Here is a 15,700-nt window from a genome sequence, read left to right on the forward strand (position 1 = left end):
CTCCAGCCTGCTCCTCACACAGCCATCCCTTCTTCCTCTTTTCCCCTTCGAAGGGCTTCCTTAATCTCTGCTTTCTTCTTTTCTTGGCACAAAGTTATAGCATTCTCCATTTGGAATGAGTTTCAGTGTTGGTTTCTTTAGGAAGCGGTTTTTCAATGGGCATCCTGAGGTATATTCAGATGGTGATTTAGAGGCGTTCTGTGTAATATTACCTTGAGGTTAAAGCATTGCCATGTATCACATTTGATCTGTTAACCATCAATATTCACTTTCCTTACTCCTACCTTCAATAACAATCATTTTGTTTTTTCCCCTTTTGTTGGTTATACACATGTGACATACTGTATGTATATTCTAAATGTTTTGAGACAATGAAAGAAATGTGGGCTGGTATCCTCTCTGTAAGCATTGAATGCATATTAATGAGCTTCTCTATTGTTTATGTTGTTCTATTTCTTACTTTCCCCGTGGAACTTAATGGAAAATATGAAATAAGTTCAAAGGATTGGATGGGTTTATTTTTGTCCTCAGCGTTTTTTTCTTTTACAATGATAGTGTGCCACTATAGAGACAGCAAACAAAGCAACAGGACGATTCAATGACATGCTGCTATGATTCTCAACCCGGGCTGAACAAGAAATGATTATGGGGTACACGGTCATTTCAAAGTGTGGAGGCACTTGGTCTCTTCTCATTTCTGATCTCCGTGACTACCCACCCGTCGATGTGCTTTGTGTCCACCTCTCTCTCTCTCTCTCTCTCTCTCTCTCTCTCTCTCTCTCTCTCTCTCTCTCTCTCTCTCTCTCTCTCTCTCTCTCTCTTGCACGCCACAGGGGATCTTTGTGTTGGGTCTACCCTTCGCTCTGCTCCAGTCGGGTTATGTGGGTCTCGTTCTGCTGGTTCTGTCGGCATGGTCCTGCAACCACACAGGGAGGATCTTGGTGGCCTGTCTGTATGAAGAGGAACAAAGGTGTGTCCGTTATATTGATAATATTACAAATTTAGTGTCAATTTGCCTTCTGCAATATTTCTCTATAATTGTATGATGATGGTGAAATGCCTTCATTTCTTTTGAAGAATCTAAGTAATTCATTGGACTTTGTGCACATGCTGTAGCACTTCGCTAAGTGCACATCTCACTGTGTTTTTATTCAGTCATTGTTAACTAACTTCGAGTTTCTGCATGTTCAGCAATGGCTGACTTTCAATACGAGTTTTTTTCACATATTTATTCCTTCGATTCTATTCAGCGTCCCCGGGGGACTCTAATCCCAACTGTGGAGTGAAAAGGGAGTTTTGCAAAGTCCAAATACATAAATGTGTTTTTCTGTTCCTTTCAGCGGTGAGCAGCCATTGCCACAACTGAACAATATGTTTTCTGCGGCCCATTTGTGCTTTGAGTTTATTTTTGCCTCCATGGTATTAATGTTTTGTATTTCCACTACACGTAGAACGCCTCGTTTTGCTGACTTCAACCGCTGGAACATCAGCAATGGTTCACAGTCATTCACCGACGGCATGACAAAAAGGGATCACGGACAAAACTGAAACCCTTTGAATCAAAGTAACAAGGGGTTTGTGTATCTTTCAGCAGCGGCTCTGTGTCGATGGTCAGAGTCCGACGCAGCTACCAGGACGTAGTGGAGGCCGGCTGCAGAGGCCTTTGGCCCAACTTGCCTGCACTGGGGGGGTGGCTTGTTAATGTAGCTCAGGTAACGCCCACATGGATGCAAACAAATGCCCGTCGGTTCACACAGAAAATACGCAAAGTAAACGATTCTTCTTTCACTTCAGGTCATTGAACTGTTGATGACCTGCACCCTGTATCTGGTCGTCTCCACCAGCCTGCTGTCCGACAGCCTGTCGGGGACGGCTGTTCCTAGATCAGTGTGCTCTCTGGCGTCTCTGGCGTTCCTGCTGCCTTGCCTGCTGCTAACTGATCTCAGACCAGTCTCCACCCTCAGCCTGCTGTGCTCCCTGGCACACATACTGATCAGGTGATTGAGGAGAGGACGCAGCAGGTCGGTTCTGACCAGGCTGACCGATCGCATTGAATCAAGACAACGAGGCGCTGGTCGTAATCTGCTCGCATTCGCACTCCGGCGATGATGCTGCAGCAGCTGCTGCTGCTGCTGCTGGCGATGCCGTCTGCTCCCACCTGCTCCCACCTGCTGCCGCTACTGGTGGCTTGATTTGTTTGTCATGCGTTGTCAGGTGCCTCGGTGGAGTTGGGTTTATTGGGTCTAGGCTTCGGTCATATGCCTGTACAACTTCATTCTCATTTATTGTGCTTCAAGGCATACACAGGAAGCATGTGCACATTTTATCTTGACTATTCATTTTTGACTGACTGCTTCTTTGGTTGATGGGAAATTGCCCTCTGGAATAGATTTATAATTAAGTAAAAGTAGCCATTTGTTGCATAAACTCACTTCATCCATCGCAGGGTCTTTTTATTTGTCCTGTTTCTTTATTTTATTTTTTTCCCGTTATGAGAGGCTCCAAAAGGGGAAGAAATATTTACATTGTGGAATTGCAGCTAAGGACTATGTATCCTACTATGTATAGTAAAAACAAATATCACCCGATGAACTCTGTGCATCTCCAAAATGTCAGCCTTCAATGGGCTAGGAAATGCACTCTTGTTTTCTGCTAACCTAATTTGTTTTTAAACGGTCTGTTTATCTTAAGGGGGAGGATAATCCTGTTAAACCGTACAGAAAATCCACATTTTAGAGATGCATTTCCTTTGGGCGGGGGTGATAAATTGTTTTCTTAATGCAGTTCCAATTCCCAGATTGTTTATGCGTTTTCGCGTTATGCTTCTTGTTCTTTATTTTCTTCATTCCTTCCATCGTTTTCCTTGTCGGTCTTTGGGCAGGAATTGTTTCATTATAATGTGTACCTGAGGGTACACTGCTCCTATCAGACTGTCTATTACAAATCCGTTTGGATTAAATACATTTAAAAAAAGGATTACCATTCCATCAATTTTAGGTGCTTTATTTATAGAGCATTGTTTTTTCTCATTTCGTTTCCGACCCTCTTTCAGCCTTCTGGTCATGCTGCACTGTCTGAGTCGAGCCAGCAGCTGGTCTTGGTCGGCTCTGCCTCTGTCTGTGGACCCGGAGGACTTCATCGTCTCCGTCGGCGTCATCATCTTCTCCTACACCTCACAGATCTTCCTCCCTCCTCTAGAGGGCAGTATGAGGGACAGAGGGCAGTTTAACTGCATGCTGGGGTGGACGCATGCAGCCGCCTGCATCATGAAAACTCTGTTTTCTTTGCTGGTTTGTGACATTGTGTTACTCACTGTGTTCTTGTACTGTCTGCAACATCATTGAGTTCATATATTTACTTGTATGACTTCATGATGCCTCTGATGGGTCTGAATGATAGAAGTTTGAGAGGTTCAAATAAATATAATGACATATACAAAACATATGTGGTTAAATAAAGTTGAGACGGAAACAAAGCGTTCACTTGTCTTGACGTGTGGCTGACAGCAGTCGCTCTGAAAAAAGGACGGACAAATGAAGTGATTGATTGACTGATTTCTTTGATTGTTTGTTTTTTTGTCGCCCAATTAGGCCGTGCTGACCTGGGGGGCCGAGACCAGTGAGGTCATCACAGACAACCTGCCCTCTGACCTTCGGCCTCTGATCAACCTGAGCCTCCTGGCTAAAGCCCTGCTGTCCTACCCTCTGCCCTTCTACTCCGCTGCGGAAATACTTCAAAGCTGTCTGCTCCGAGGTGAACATCACCAACTGGTCTCTGTCGCGTTCACAACCGCTGACCTCGCCTCCGAGCGCTGATGGCCATTTCACATGTCGAAAAGAACCATCTATAGTTGTGCGTTGTCATGAATGAAATCACAGATTACGACTCTGTGCTTTTGCGTGTTACATTGGCTGACATGAAGACGACACACGGCCCAAGGAAACCCATTTGCTTTGCACGCGTCTAAATGCTCTGTAGAGCACGGGGAGCTTGTAAACCAGCAGGCCCCCCGGATGCTCAATAGGAGAGATAGCGTTGCAGAATGCTATTTAGTGACGTTTCTACGCACTCCAGGCTAACCGGTTTACATTTAATTGCTCCAGAGGTCATCAGTGTTAAAGTGTGGCTAGATGGAGCAGCCTCCAGGCGGGGGGGGGGGGGGGGGGGGGGGGGTTATAGTGTGAGGGAAGGACATGCTGGAGTTGGTTTATACTCAAGGTTGGTTCAGCGCTGATCTCCGCCCTCCAGCTCCTGGAACTGTTTAAACCAAGCAAAGCTTTTCAGATGAGATAACTTTGTTAATCCCCAGAGGGTGAAACTAGTTCACAGGTCACAGGCGACTGCTCTGACAGTTACACAAACTAACACATGCGTTACTGGAGCTCATGAGTGCACCAGTGAAAACAATCGCTAATTTGATCCTTGTTCGAACGTATGCAAGTTATACAAAAAATAATCCGATTTTTATAGTAGGAGGCTGATGGCACCTTGGTAACCTTGATTTTTTTAAAAGAGCAACGCACAGACAAAAGTTGTCAACATAACTGTACAAATTACCATTAAAAACAACTTCTCTGCTTTCTACAGACGTCTCCTCCCACTCCAAACACGGTGTGTCTCGCTTGGCCCTCCTGGTCCGCCTCGCCTTGCTGATGACGTCATACCTCCTGGCCCTGATCGTCCCCAGGTTCTCCCTGCTGATGGGTTTGACAGGCAGCGTGACCGGGGCGGCCATGACACTCATACTGCCGTGCCTCCTTCACCTCAGGCTGCAGTGGGGCCGCCTCACCGTGGAGGAGCGGCTGATAGATCTGTGTATACTGAGCCTAGGAGTCATCTGCAGTGTGTCTGGTGTGATCTGTTCAGTGAAAAGACTGGTGGGAGGAATGTAGGATGATGAAGGGATGGATGGGAAAACGATCTGTGTTAGAAAACTGAATCTGTGCATGATTACGGCTCATGAAGCAGCTTTTCATGGCAACTACGGTTCAAATGAATAAGTGTAATGAAAAAGAGTCAAAAGTGCCAACTACTGCTCTACTGAGAATTATGATCAACACTGCAGTTCCCTTCACACACACACAAGTGTTTGTTGTATAGTGGCGGCCGGCCAATAGAGGGCAATGGGGTGAAAATATATCTGAAAATCCAATTTTTGAATCTGAAAATATAAAATCTGCAACCGAAAAATAGAATACAGTGAAAATCCCCCCAAAAATACATGTGAAGAATGAAAAAAAATTATAAAACTGAGTCAAAAACTATATTCAACCCAAACAACAAAACCTAAACTTTCAGGTTCCCATCCTTTTTTTCAAATGAACAAAACTTTTGACCTGGAGTTGGCTTCCCCCCCCCCCCCCCACCCCCCTTTAGCTACTCAAAAAGAGAAGAAAAGATAATATTAAGTACTAAAAAATGTTGATGTTTGTCTTTTCAAAATATGGAATGTACCCAGTAATATTTTCATCATATCTGCGGAAAATACATGTACATGTATTTGCGCAAAGGGCGAGCTCACGATTGGCCGCAGAGGGCGGGTCTAAGAATAAAAAAATGTGTGACACACAATACAGCCAATTGACGTCCTTAGATAGACTCGGCCTCAGGCAACGTTGGTTCGTCAGGCGGATGATATTCTGGAGGAAGTAAAGGGCACCGATTTTATCGACCAGACAACTAACATCTATACAGTACTTATTATATCATACCTCTTATTATTTCATACATATTAAATTATATTGAATTGCCTGTGAGGGTAAAAAAAGAAGGTCAAAGTGTTATTTACTGCTTTTTTTTCATGTTGCAATATATTTTAAATATTTAATTGCAAAGTACTAATGTGATTTTAATATATTTATTGTTTTGCATTAAATCAGCCCGGGATGTTTGCTGAAATCGATTCGATTAGCCAACCTACAACATGTTCTTACACCAGTCGCCACTGTCTATTTTGGTTCACCCTTGTTGTTCTCATTAGTGGTATTTACAGCTACAACAGGTAGGCAACTGTTCCCACCAGAAAACCTTCAAGTGAACAACATCCTTATAAAACAGTCAGAAGGTCAAATTCTTAAATGTTTCTTGAGAATTTTATCTGCTATGAGAATAGCCTGCCAACAACTAACTAAAAATTCATTTTCAAGGTTTGTGTCGAAAGAAACCGTGATCCCTAATTTAAGGGATCAAGTGATGCATTGTGGGTCTGGTCCTGGGAAAACAAAGTGGAATATGGTAATTATGTCCTCACGCTATAATATAATACGCAGAAAAGAGAGAGAGTTTAACGATGAAGTAATTTATTCAAAGTCTTCCCCTTCGGACTGGAGGAAATTGAGTGATGTTGTTTTGGTCTCATGTCTGAATCTGTAATTGTTTGTTAGATGTACGGAAGGAGTGTGTGTAGGTGTGTTTGTGTTCAGGCGTGTTAAAGGTTAGGGGTAAGCCGTCATGTAACGGCAACAAAAAAAGGGAGCCTGTAGTCACGGCCGTAAATGTTCTGCTTTTTGAGAGTGAACACACAGCGGCACATAGCGACGACGTCTGCACGAAACCAATGGAAGTCCAAAGTGATGGAAACACAACTCTGGGTGTGTGTGTGTTAACGTGTGCGAATCTCGGCAGGTGGGAGTAGTCTTGGCTTTGGTTCCGCTTCTGTTTATGTGCCTCCAACGCGCTGTGGAAGTGGGTCGATCCAAGACTGTGAAAGAAAGGAAAAAGAAAACTCCAGAGGAGGAGAAAATGGTCTCATTTTTCATCCTGTTGAATGTATCTACTGACTGTGTGAGGAGTGAGAGGAAAGAAAAATGAGCAAGAAAAAGATAAGACTGAAAACTGAATCATGGTTGAATTAAAGAAGGTCAAAAGAAAGAGAAAGTTGCAGAGGAGGAATAAAAGTTTTAATTTTATTGGGTCGGGGTTTAACATGGTGAATTTCTGCCAGTAACCTCTCATGACAAACACACACGCACACAGACTCACATAAATGCAAACTAAGTCCATCAAGGCTAAATAAACGTCATCAGGACTCCACAACGAATGAAATATATATAATATAATAACTTAAATGGCTTTTTTCAGGATTCAGTACTCATGTTAAAGTGACAGTGAACAAACGCCATCAAACTCCACTCAATTATTACTATTATTTATTATCCACTCCATTATCAACAGAAACGGCTGTGTTTACAGCAAAAAACATGATAAATAATGTGATTTGTTGATATTGCATACTGCAGTTTTGGCACTTTAAACGTGATAATAAAGTCTGCCTTCACCTTTTTCCTATTTTTTTGTTAGGCTTTAATTCCATCTTCTCACGTTACAAACTCACGCCACACTGACACACACACGCACACACACACACACACACACACACACACAAACACAGCTACGCACACAAACCCACAACTGACACAGTGACAAAAGTCTTTAAGCTAACACACCTGTCTGTGTGTGTGTGTGTGTCAGTAGCATAGGCGTATGTGGCATGTACACTTCATGTCAGTCTGTCAGCTATCCATCCCCTCTCTTTATCTCTCCAACACACATAGACACACTCTCCTATAACACACACACACACACACCCCATAACATTGCTTTTCCAGAGCAGATAACAGATTCACACATCTGGATACCAGCTCAGCACTCCTTCGGTAAAGATGAAAATACGTCGTCCACCTCAAAACCGGCGTGTTATTATTAAAAAGAATGAGCGTGCTTAGAGGTGTTGGTGCAGGGTAAATACCGGCCTCGTTTCAACCTGACAACAAGTGTGCCTGTGACCATCTGTAGACATCACAGACACTCAGATCTCCTCATTCCATCCTAGCCGTGGCTTCAGTGTGAAACTGTAAGACCTCCAGCGGCTGAGGCAGTCGTGACCTGCTTGTCAAATCACCAGCCGATGTCGGATTCCTAATCACGTCCCAGCTTTAGGGTCACTCTTGCCTTGAATTGATGCGTAGCAGGGAGCTCTGAAGCGGGACGCTGCTTCCACCCGGGGACAGCATTTACTGCGGCACATGCACGCCGACACCCCGAACACAGTGGCACAGTGCGTCGGCACCGAGGCCGACATAAAACATGCGTAAAGGTGTCGCGTTGGTGAACATTTTGTCTCGTACGAGAAGCCCCCCCCGAGGATTCAACGGCCCCTCATTTCGGACCTTTATTGCCACGTACAATTTTTCCATCTCTCTCCGGGCCTCGTTTCAAATCCAATCGCGACCGTCAACTTTTTACAGGAGGAATAAAATGCCCAGTCCTTGTTGATATCAGAGAGATACACTGACACAGAGATAGTCTTTTGGTTTTTTTCAGGAAAACACATTTGTTTTGAATTGTTTTTCCACATTGTTAGATTCCAGTTGGTGCTGTGACCGTCCGCCAAAGATTCTTATGCCATTAGATTTTTCCAAGCCACGTTCAAAATAATAAAAAATAGAAAATAACTTTGTCTTGCTATCTCTATGCACATTGTAATGTGTATGAAAATGGAAGGGTGCATTCTTACTTCATAAAAACTAATTGTCTTGCAGTGATTACAAATCATTGACTTACACTCACTGCTGAAAATAGCAGTAAATTAGAGGAAAAGTACACCGCTTTCTTTCTTTTTTTCTTCTGGAAGCCGTGCAATAAAAAAGAAACAATGCTGCTAGTTTTCTGACCTCTAGGTTTATTGATTTTTCATAAAGCAAACCTAATATCTTGTTATCCTCCACAGTTACAGTTGTATCTGATACACCTGGAGCTGCAGGTTTTGATAAACGACGCTGTTTGCATGAGGGGGGGGGGGGGGGGGGGAGGGTCAGGGTTACCGACTTGCAGTAAAAGCCCTTCACGGTTGCACATTTTCCCCATTGGTTTTTCAATGAACATAATCCGTTTGCGGGGGAGGTCAACACAGCACTGGTCACTGACCTCTCAGTGATCAGTGACCAGTGTGTCCGGCACCCCGGGTGATGAGGGTTCGCGCCCCTTCTTTAAACACATCACGGCCCCCGGTGAGGGTTCACCATGGGAAACGCAACCATTTGTTTCTTGCCAGGAGACAGACAACAAAGTTGATTCTAATGATGTCTGTGCAGAGGGCCTAAAACGTGAAGTCATCGCCAGCGGCTGGCTTAGCTTGGCAAAAAAAAAAAAAAAAACTGGAAACGGGGGAAAACGGTTGGCTCCGTCCCAAGGTAACGCAGTCTGCCTCACCGCACCTCCAAAGATGACTAATTAGCACATTTATATCTCAATTATTAAATACGTGGCAAAAAAAACTAAGTGCAAAAACAGAAAGTCTGTTTAATGGGGGTTATGATAAGCACTGACCTCCTGGTTGTCTGGAAGCAATATTCCGCCGCCCCCACACTAGCAAAGACATAGTGGGATACTAACACCTTAATCATAGTTATTCATTATACCGAAACACAACAACGCACCGTGGAGAGGATTGATAGCTGGAGCTATCGTAGCTTGTGGTCTGTTTCACACAAGTCTCACTCAAATGTGCAAATCCGCATCACATTCATGAAGCGGACGTCATTGGAAGATTTGTGAAACAAATGTAATTAATAGTTTCTCTTGACCTAGGAGCTGACTGTTAGCTCAGCTTTTCCCCTCCTTCGATAGCTCTTCATCGGCCAAAATGTGTCCAATCTTGATGGGTACGGAGGAGTAAATGTCATGTAAACCAGTGATGTGTTGTGACTCTCTCGAGTTACAGCATAGTCCCTGCTTGCAAACTTGATACAGTTCACCATGTGAGTAGTTGCTACGACAACATAATTATAGTCACAGGTGAGTCTTGCTGCCGTGTTGGTCACCATTGGTCGTCAATGGTGACCAACACCATTTTTGATTTACCCGGGAGAGTCATAATCTTACGTCTGACCTCCCCAAAAAAAGTCAAATCACTCAAAATAGCAGCAATTTTTAATACATTCACTCCTCTGTGCTGCACCTTTATCAGCAGAAGTACTTTGCCGCCAGAGGCTTGCAGCTCTTTCCAAGACCACGTCCTGTGCCGGACAAAGCAGATCTAGGAGCGAGAAAGGAGGCAGATAGAGGTGAAGATAAACACAAATGGGTGAGAGAGAGAGAGAGAGAGAGAGAGAGACCTACGGATAGATCATGAAGTACAGATGGAAACAAAGATCGATGGAGAGAAAGAGAGCCAGAGATAGCGTAGTAAAGTGAATTAGCTCCAGTGGATAAGGAGCTCTATGCTGACTGCCAACTTTGCTAATCCTTCCCACATCTGGCTGGCAAAGACGCCGTGCGTGCACGTACGTGTGAATGGGTGTGTGCGATGCTTTGTGGGGTTGGGGTACGTGCGTGCGTGTGTGTGTGTGTGTATGGCTGAATTTGAGTGTGAAAGTCGGGCATATCAGTTGAGCTCAGCTCGTATGGTCATGCACGTGACTCCATATATTGTGCGTGGGTGTGTGCATGCCAATGTGTGCCTGTGTCCATGTATACGCTGACAATGTGTGTGTGTGTGTGTGTGTGCTTGCCTCCTACAGACCAGAGCTGCTTTCAGAGTGATAAAATTGTCACGCTGAAACCACCCGCCCCTCCGGTGCTTAATTGGCTTAGTTTGGTGAATTGTTTCCGTGGATAAATAACCTCTTATCTCCTGTTTGGCACAGTCGGTCAAAAGACTTTTTAAAGATGTTTTAGAGTAAACACTGTGAACTTTAATGTTTGTGTCGGAGTAAAAACATCAGGGACACGAGAAGTTAAGGTCACAAAGAATTCCTGCTGGGCGCCGACTCACGGGTGGATTTTCACAAACATGGCTTTCTTTTCAGAAAAAGACAAACACTTGAAGGTGCAAACTACAAATGAAGGAGAGCAGGACAAGAAACGTAAACAAATGTCAACTGAGTCAACAGGTGTGTGGCAGCAGGTGCAACCCATGCAGTGAAACATATGCATTAATAGTGTAATCAAAGCCGTGCTTCTTCTACAGAGGATACATCGTTACGAAGAGATTGTTGTACAGGAGAAAGAGAAGTGCTTTGTTGATTCCCCCGAATAGTCAGCAGCTCTGCATTGTGGGCTTCAGATGGTGCAAGCCTGTGCAATGTTATGTCAGCTGGAGCACCTCGGAACTGGAGCAAATGCGAGCAGGTCAGAGGGAGGCCGATGTGGGAGTCTTATTCAGTCAGGTTCACGTTCCAGACGCTGCACGACAAGTGTTTTAATCTGACGGGAGGGATGAGATGACATGTTTTGATAAGAGTAAGTTGCAGCATTTTTAAATAAACATCAAAATCAGAAATGTTGCAAAGTATTGTAATTTAGCTTTGTGATTTGTTTTATTGTGTTGCCTGTTCTCCTCTCCCTCCTTTTCTGGCCTCTCGTAGCTCATATCTCTGAATAAGGTACTATAGTTGCATTTTGGTAATTACTTTCTTTTTATAAAGCTGTTTGTCCTTTGGTTTTATTTTTTGTCTATGATGTTTATACTCTATGTCTCTTAATCTTGCTATTAAATGCACACTATGCTGATTACCATTAGGTTTAATCCTACTTAATAGTATACATTATAATCCAACCACTTTGGTCAGCGGGCGCTGTCATCAATATTAACGAGACACGGGCAGAGCTACAAGTCTGTCAGTGCTGTGCTCGCTCGTCCATCAGAGCGACTCATCTGCAAATCCATCCCTGGCAGGACCGGCCTTTATCTGAGCCCACCAGCCCACGTCTCCACCAGCCCCCCCCCCTTCTTCTTCTCCTCCTCCCCGGAGCTCACACCTCCGCTGGCTGCAGGCCTCTCCACTGCGCGGCTGCCAGCGCGACGGCAACGACTTCCAAAAATCCTCCAAATTGATCTTTTCATAGAAGCCATGTCCTTTAAAGATCTCTAGTCAAAAATCCCTTTGCTGGATTATTCACCCGTTTCCTTTTCTTACATCACTAAACCACGCAGGTCTTCTTCCTCTACACCGTGTCCTTTGATAGATGCCTTCCCTCTTGTACGTTACGTTTTACCGGAGGAAGTATTGGATTCCGTCGCGGACAAACGACATCTATTTATTCCCGTTTGTGATTTGACGTCAACGATGCCCCGAGCTCGGCTGTCACTGCAAATAAGGAGCCATGTCCAGCTGACTGCAAGGTTAAACAAGCAGCCATGATGAAATAATGATACAGCATCACTGGTGGTATCAACGTAATGAGAGCATTATGATAATTAAACATCCTAATAAGCCGGGGTCATACTTAATCTCTCTCTGAGCTTGAGGTCAGCAGATGTGCAGGACACATCGTCATAGAAACAGCACTCATAGAACAAAACACAGCGGTGTCCTGGGAATATTCAGGACTTGATTACACATCCAAATTAGTTCAACCTTGATTCTTTTTGTCCATGAAGTCCATTTATGGGTCTGCTCTGTTGCAATTTTAATAAAACCTTTTTGCTTCACACAATTGTACTTTAATGATGTCTATCAGGGGGAAATCTCCCGTAAAAGTCATTCATTAAGATATTAATTTCCGGGATTCTCTGGTTCAAAACATTTGAGTTAGCAAATTTGTGTAGCTTCCAGCTGAAAATGTACCCTTTGATTTGCTGGAGCACAAACAGTATCAGTATCAGTATCAATGCATAGTTCTGCAAAGAAATAATCAAGTCTACAATATACAGCAGCTTTTTTTCCCAAATACATTACATTGCTTCAATTATTGAACTACCTTTGCAGGCTTTATCTTTAGCTTCTTTGCATTGAGATTTCCCCTCCCACGCCACCTAAGGTCCGAATGATCTGGCCTTTGGGGAGGCAGGAAAAAAGAATCAAGTTTACCCCGGTCCAGATTGTTTGAAAGCGTAGGAAGCGAACAGAGCAGTGAGGCAGCAGCATGGAAGACCAAAAGAGTGACGGCTCATTTGCACCGCTCACATTTTCATAGAAGCAATGTATCTCGATGTGTAATGTAGCGCGAGCGATCACCGTCTCTCCTTTAGGCTTCCCCTAAATTCACGGTGAGCTTCAGCACCCACGATAACTTTGCTATTTCGCCTCACTCCGCGCCAATCTTACAGCGCCATCCAGCATGCAGGGCGGCTGTAGAGTCCCGCCGTGCAGCATCTGCTCAGCACCGAGATGCGCATCCTGACTCTTTTAGACAGAGCTAAAAGAGTCAGGATGTGCAACTTACAATCAACCTGAGGAGGATGGAATGTCCAGAGACGGTTTTGTGTGAAAATGAAGATCAGTAATCAGTCCGTTGCACAACTGGAGGTTTAAGTAGGGCACCATGTTGCATTCAAAATGTTTCACAGGCAGTGTGAGCAGAATGGATTTACTGTGCACTGACTCTCCAAAAGATGGATCAAAAATGGAACTATTCATAATAAAAAATAGAGGAATGAGTATCATTATTTCAACCCTTTCTAACTGACCTGCTTGAACCCGTCGTGCACGCAGTGAGCCTTTTCCCACAACACACTGATTCAAAAATCTTCACCTCAGGTTCTGAAGAACCCGAACCCGGTCATGGGTTCAATACGGAAAACCCTTTCTCATATCATTTTGAGCTGATGATTTCTGAGGCCAGGTTTCCTTGCGGCTTGAACCCACGCGGAGAAGGGAAGGGTTATTATTGCATTTCTACCAGACACGACTGGGGAAACGCTGTCTGTTCTACTCTTTCCAGTTCTACGTTGTACCAGCTGTGGTGTGGACAGACAGATGATGATTAAAATTAATATCATCAAACCGGGATCTCACACAGAATGACCCACATCTGACGCACACACACACTAAGCCATTGTCTCATCGGCATGGTGTGTGAGAGTACGTGTGTTTGTTGTAAATCATGAGGTCGGTCATTAGTGATATTGGTTCGCAGCAGCTGTTGGTCTCTTCTGGTTCAACAGCAGGATCCGGGATGATCTGTGTCTGTGTGTGTGTATGAGTGTGTGACATCAGTGTTGAATAGTTGATGTGTCCACTCATCATTAAAAGACCAAGATATTCATTGGTAAATTAAGTTTACCATTTTCTCAACTACATTTTATTCATTTAACAAGTTGCGGTCCTGTTTTGCTCCTTCAACAAAGTCTTGTTTTTAATTTGCTTCTTATGCCTTTTTTTACATTGTGTTATTATAAAGTTCACATTTGGGATGTCTCCAATGGGATGAACAACTACATCAAACAAATATGCGAAATGTAACGGAAGCTCTATCTATGAATTACATGCATCAATTCAGTTCGTTATTACTATTCCCGGCTTGCTGGTTGAAATAAGTGTCAAATGGTCATGGGGATTTTACTCTACTAAGTGGACCTTTGTCATTTTTCTGCTGCTGTTTCCAAAAAAAAAGAAGCACTTCTGATAATCTACAAGCAATGTAAAATAGTTTCTTGGGTTGAGGGATCTCACAGGGGGTCACTGGATCTAATCATCACTGAAAAATCTATGCAACTTTTTAATTGACATTGTATTTTTGTGAAAATGAAAAGCCACAATGGGACTATAGAGTCTGAGTGCTTCAGTTGGAAATAGCTCCAGGTTCTGTGGTTCCTGCTGGAGATAAGGCTAATGTGGTTCTTCTTGAGGCAAGTAAAGGCACTATGGTAATTTCCTGTTGAAATAGCAGCTTTAGCCGTTAGTGAGATAGATGGTCTAGAAGAGAGGTGGGAAAACTACAACTCAGCATTTTTCACTTTATCTATTAGAGTGGTAATAGCGCATGATCAAGTATGGGATACATTTACTCACGCTCTCACTAGCTCTCTCTATGCCCCCCCCCCCTTTTCTCTCTCACTGTCCGTCCATTATGTTGAGTAATGTGTGGAGAGTTTCCAGTGCGTCCAATAATCACTGTCCCTCTTAAAGGGACCCACCCAGTCCCAGCTGGTTCTGCTGCTGCTCTGTTTGGAGTCAAATTGAACAATGTTGTTGTCATTTTCCCCCCCAAAAAAGAGTGACCCTTCAATGCACTTTTAGCCCATATCACAAATTTGACTTCTTGTCAAAATGTACAACGTTGTGGTAATAGCGAGTGCGGTTTAATGTGAGCAGAGAGTAAGAACAGCCAATGAGTCACAACCTCACAGTGGATTACAGGCATTTTTTCTCATGTTTGGTGACAATTTGACTCCAGCAAGATTATAATATATTATTCTATCATGAAAATAACTAAAGAGAAGTGATTACAGAATGTAAATACGTTAAATTGCAGAAAAGTGAGGAGAAACACAGGATTGGATTTCATCAAAACAAATTGCAGTGTAATATTCAGTATTGAGAGGTTTGTAACTACTAACTGACTTTGAGACTCAAACACTATTTTAGTTTGTTCAAAATGATTAATGTTCAGAGGCCTGAAGCAGAGATTGGCAACAATGTGTCGTGGTGTTGGGGGGGGGGAAATGCATGTTTCCCATCTTTTAAACTAAGGCAGCTCGTTTGAATCGTCCTCTGTGGGGCACAACGCATTAGCCACAGACATCAAGCTGTTCCAGAATGTGAGGCATCAATAACTCAACGACATCTGGAGCCCGTTTCAGAAAAACACACATGTACTGTATTGATCCACCACCAGTTTTTGTGCAGCTGTAGTCCAGTTGTCCATCATTATTAACTGTCACTTCTATAATGGCAGAGAGAAGAGAAACACCTGTTCAGTAGATGCATCAATAGACAGATACATGAACACATACATCGATATTTACATAGATACG

General features: G+C 43.6%; 1 protein-coding gene across 1 annotated transcript; it reads left to right on the forward strand.

Moving 5' to 3' along the window:
* The first annotated feature begins 836 nt into the window (after positions 1-836).
* LOC119195313 (vesicular inhibitory amino acid transporter) lies at positions 837-7,266 on the forward strand. Its single transcript, XM_062559449.1, has 6 exons — positions 837-970; positions 1,592-1,712; positions 1,795-1,997; positions 3,053-3,290; positions 3,591-3,753; positions 4,588-7,266. The coding sequence occupies exons 2-6, from the start codon at positions 1,608-1,610 to the stop codon at positions 4,890-4,892; spliced, it is 1,014 nt and encodes a 337-aa protein (XP_062415433.1). The 5' UTR covers positions 837-970; positions 1,592-1,607; the 3' UTR covers positions 4,893-7,266.
* The last annotated feature ends 8,434 nt before the right edge of the window (positions 7,267-15,700 follow it).

This window comes from Pungitius pungitius, chromosome 20 (genome assembly GCF_949316345.1).
Source record: "Pungitius pungitius chromosome 20, fPunPun2.1, whole genome shotgun sequence".
NCBI lineage: Eukaryota > Metazoa > Chordata > Actinopteri > Perciformes > Gasterosteidae > Pungitius > Pungitius pungitius.

Coding starts and splice junctions, on each gene's coding strand:
- LOC119195313 (XM_062559449.1), top strand. CDS start 1,608: ATGGTCAGAGTCCGACGCAGCTACCAGGACGTAGTGGAGGCCGGCTGC. Junction 1,713..1,794: donor GGCTTGTTAATGTAGCTCAG/GTAACGCCCACA, acceptor CTTTCACTTCAG/GTCATTGAACTGTTGATGAC. Junction 3,754..4,587: donor TCAAAGCTGTCTGCTCCGAG/GTGAACATCACC, acceptor TGCTTTCTACAG/ACGTCTCCTCCCACTCCAAA.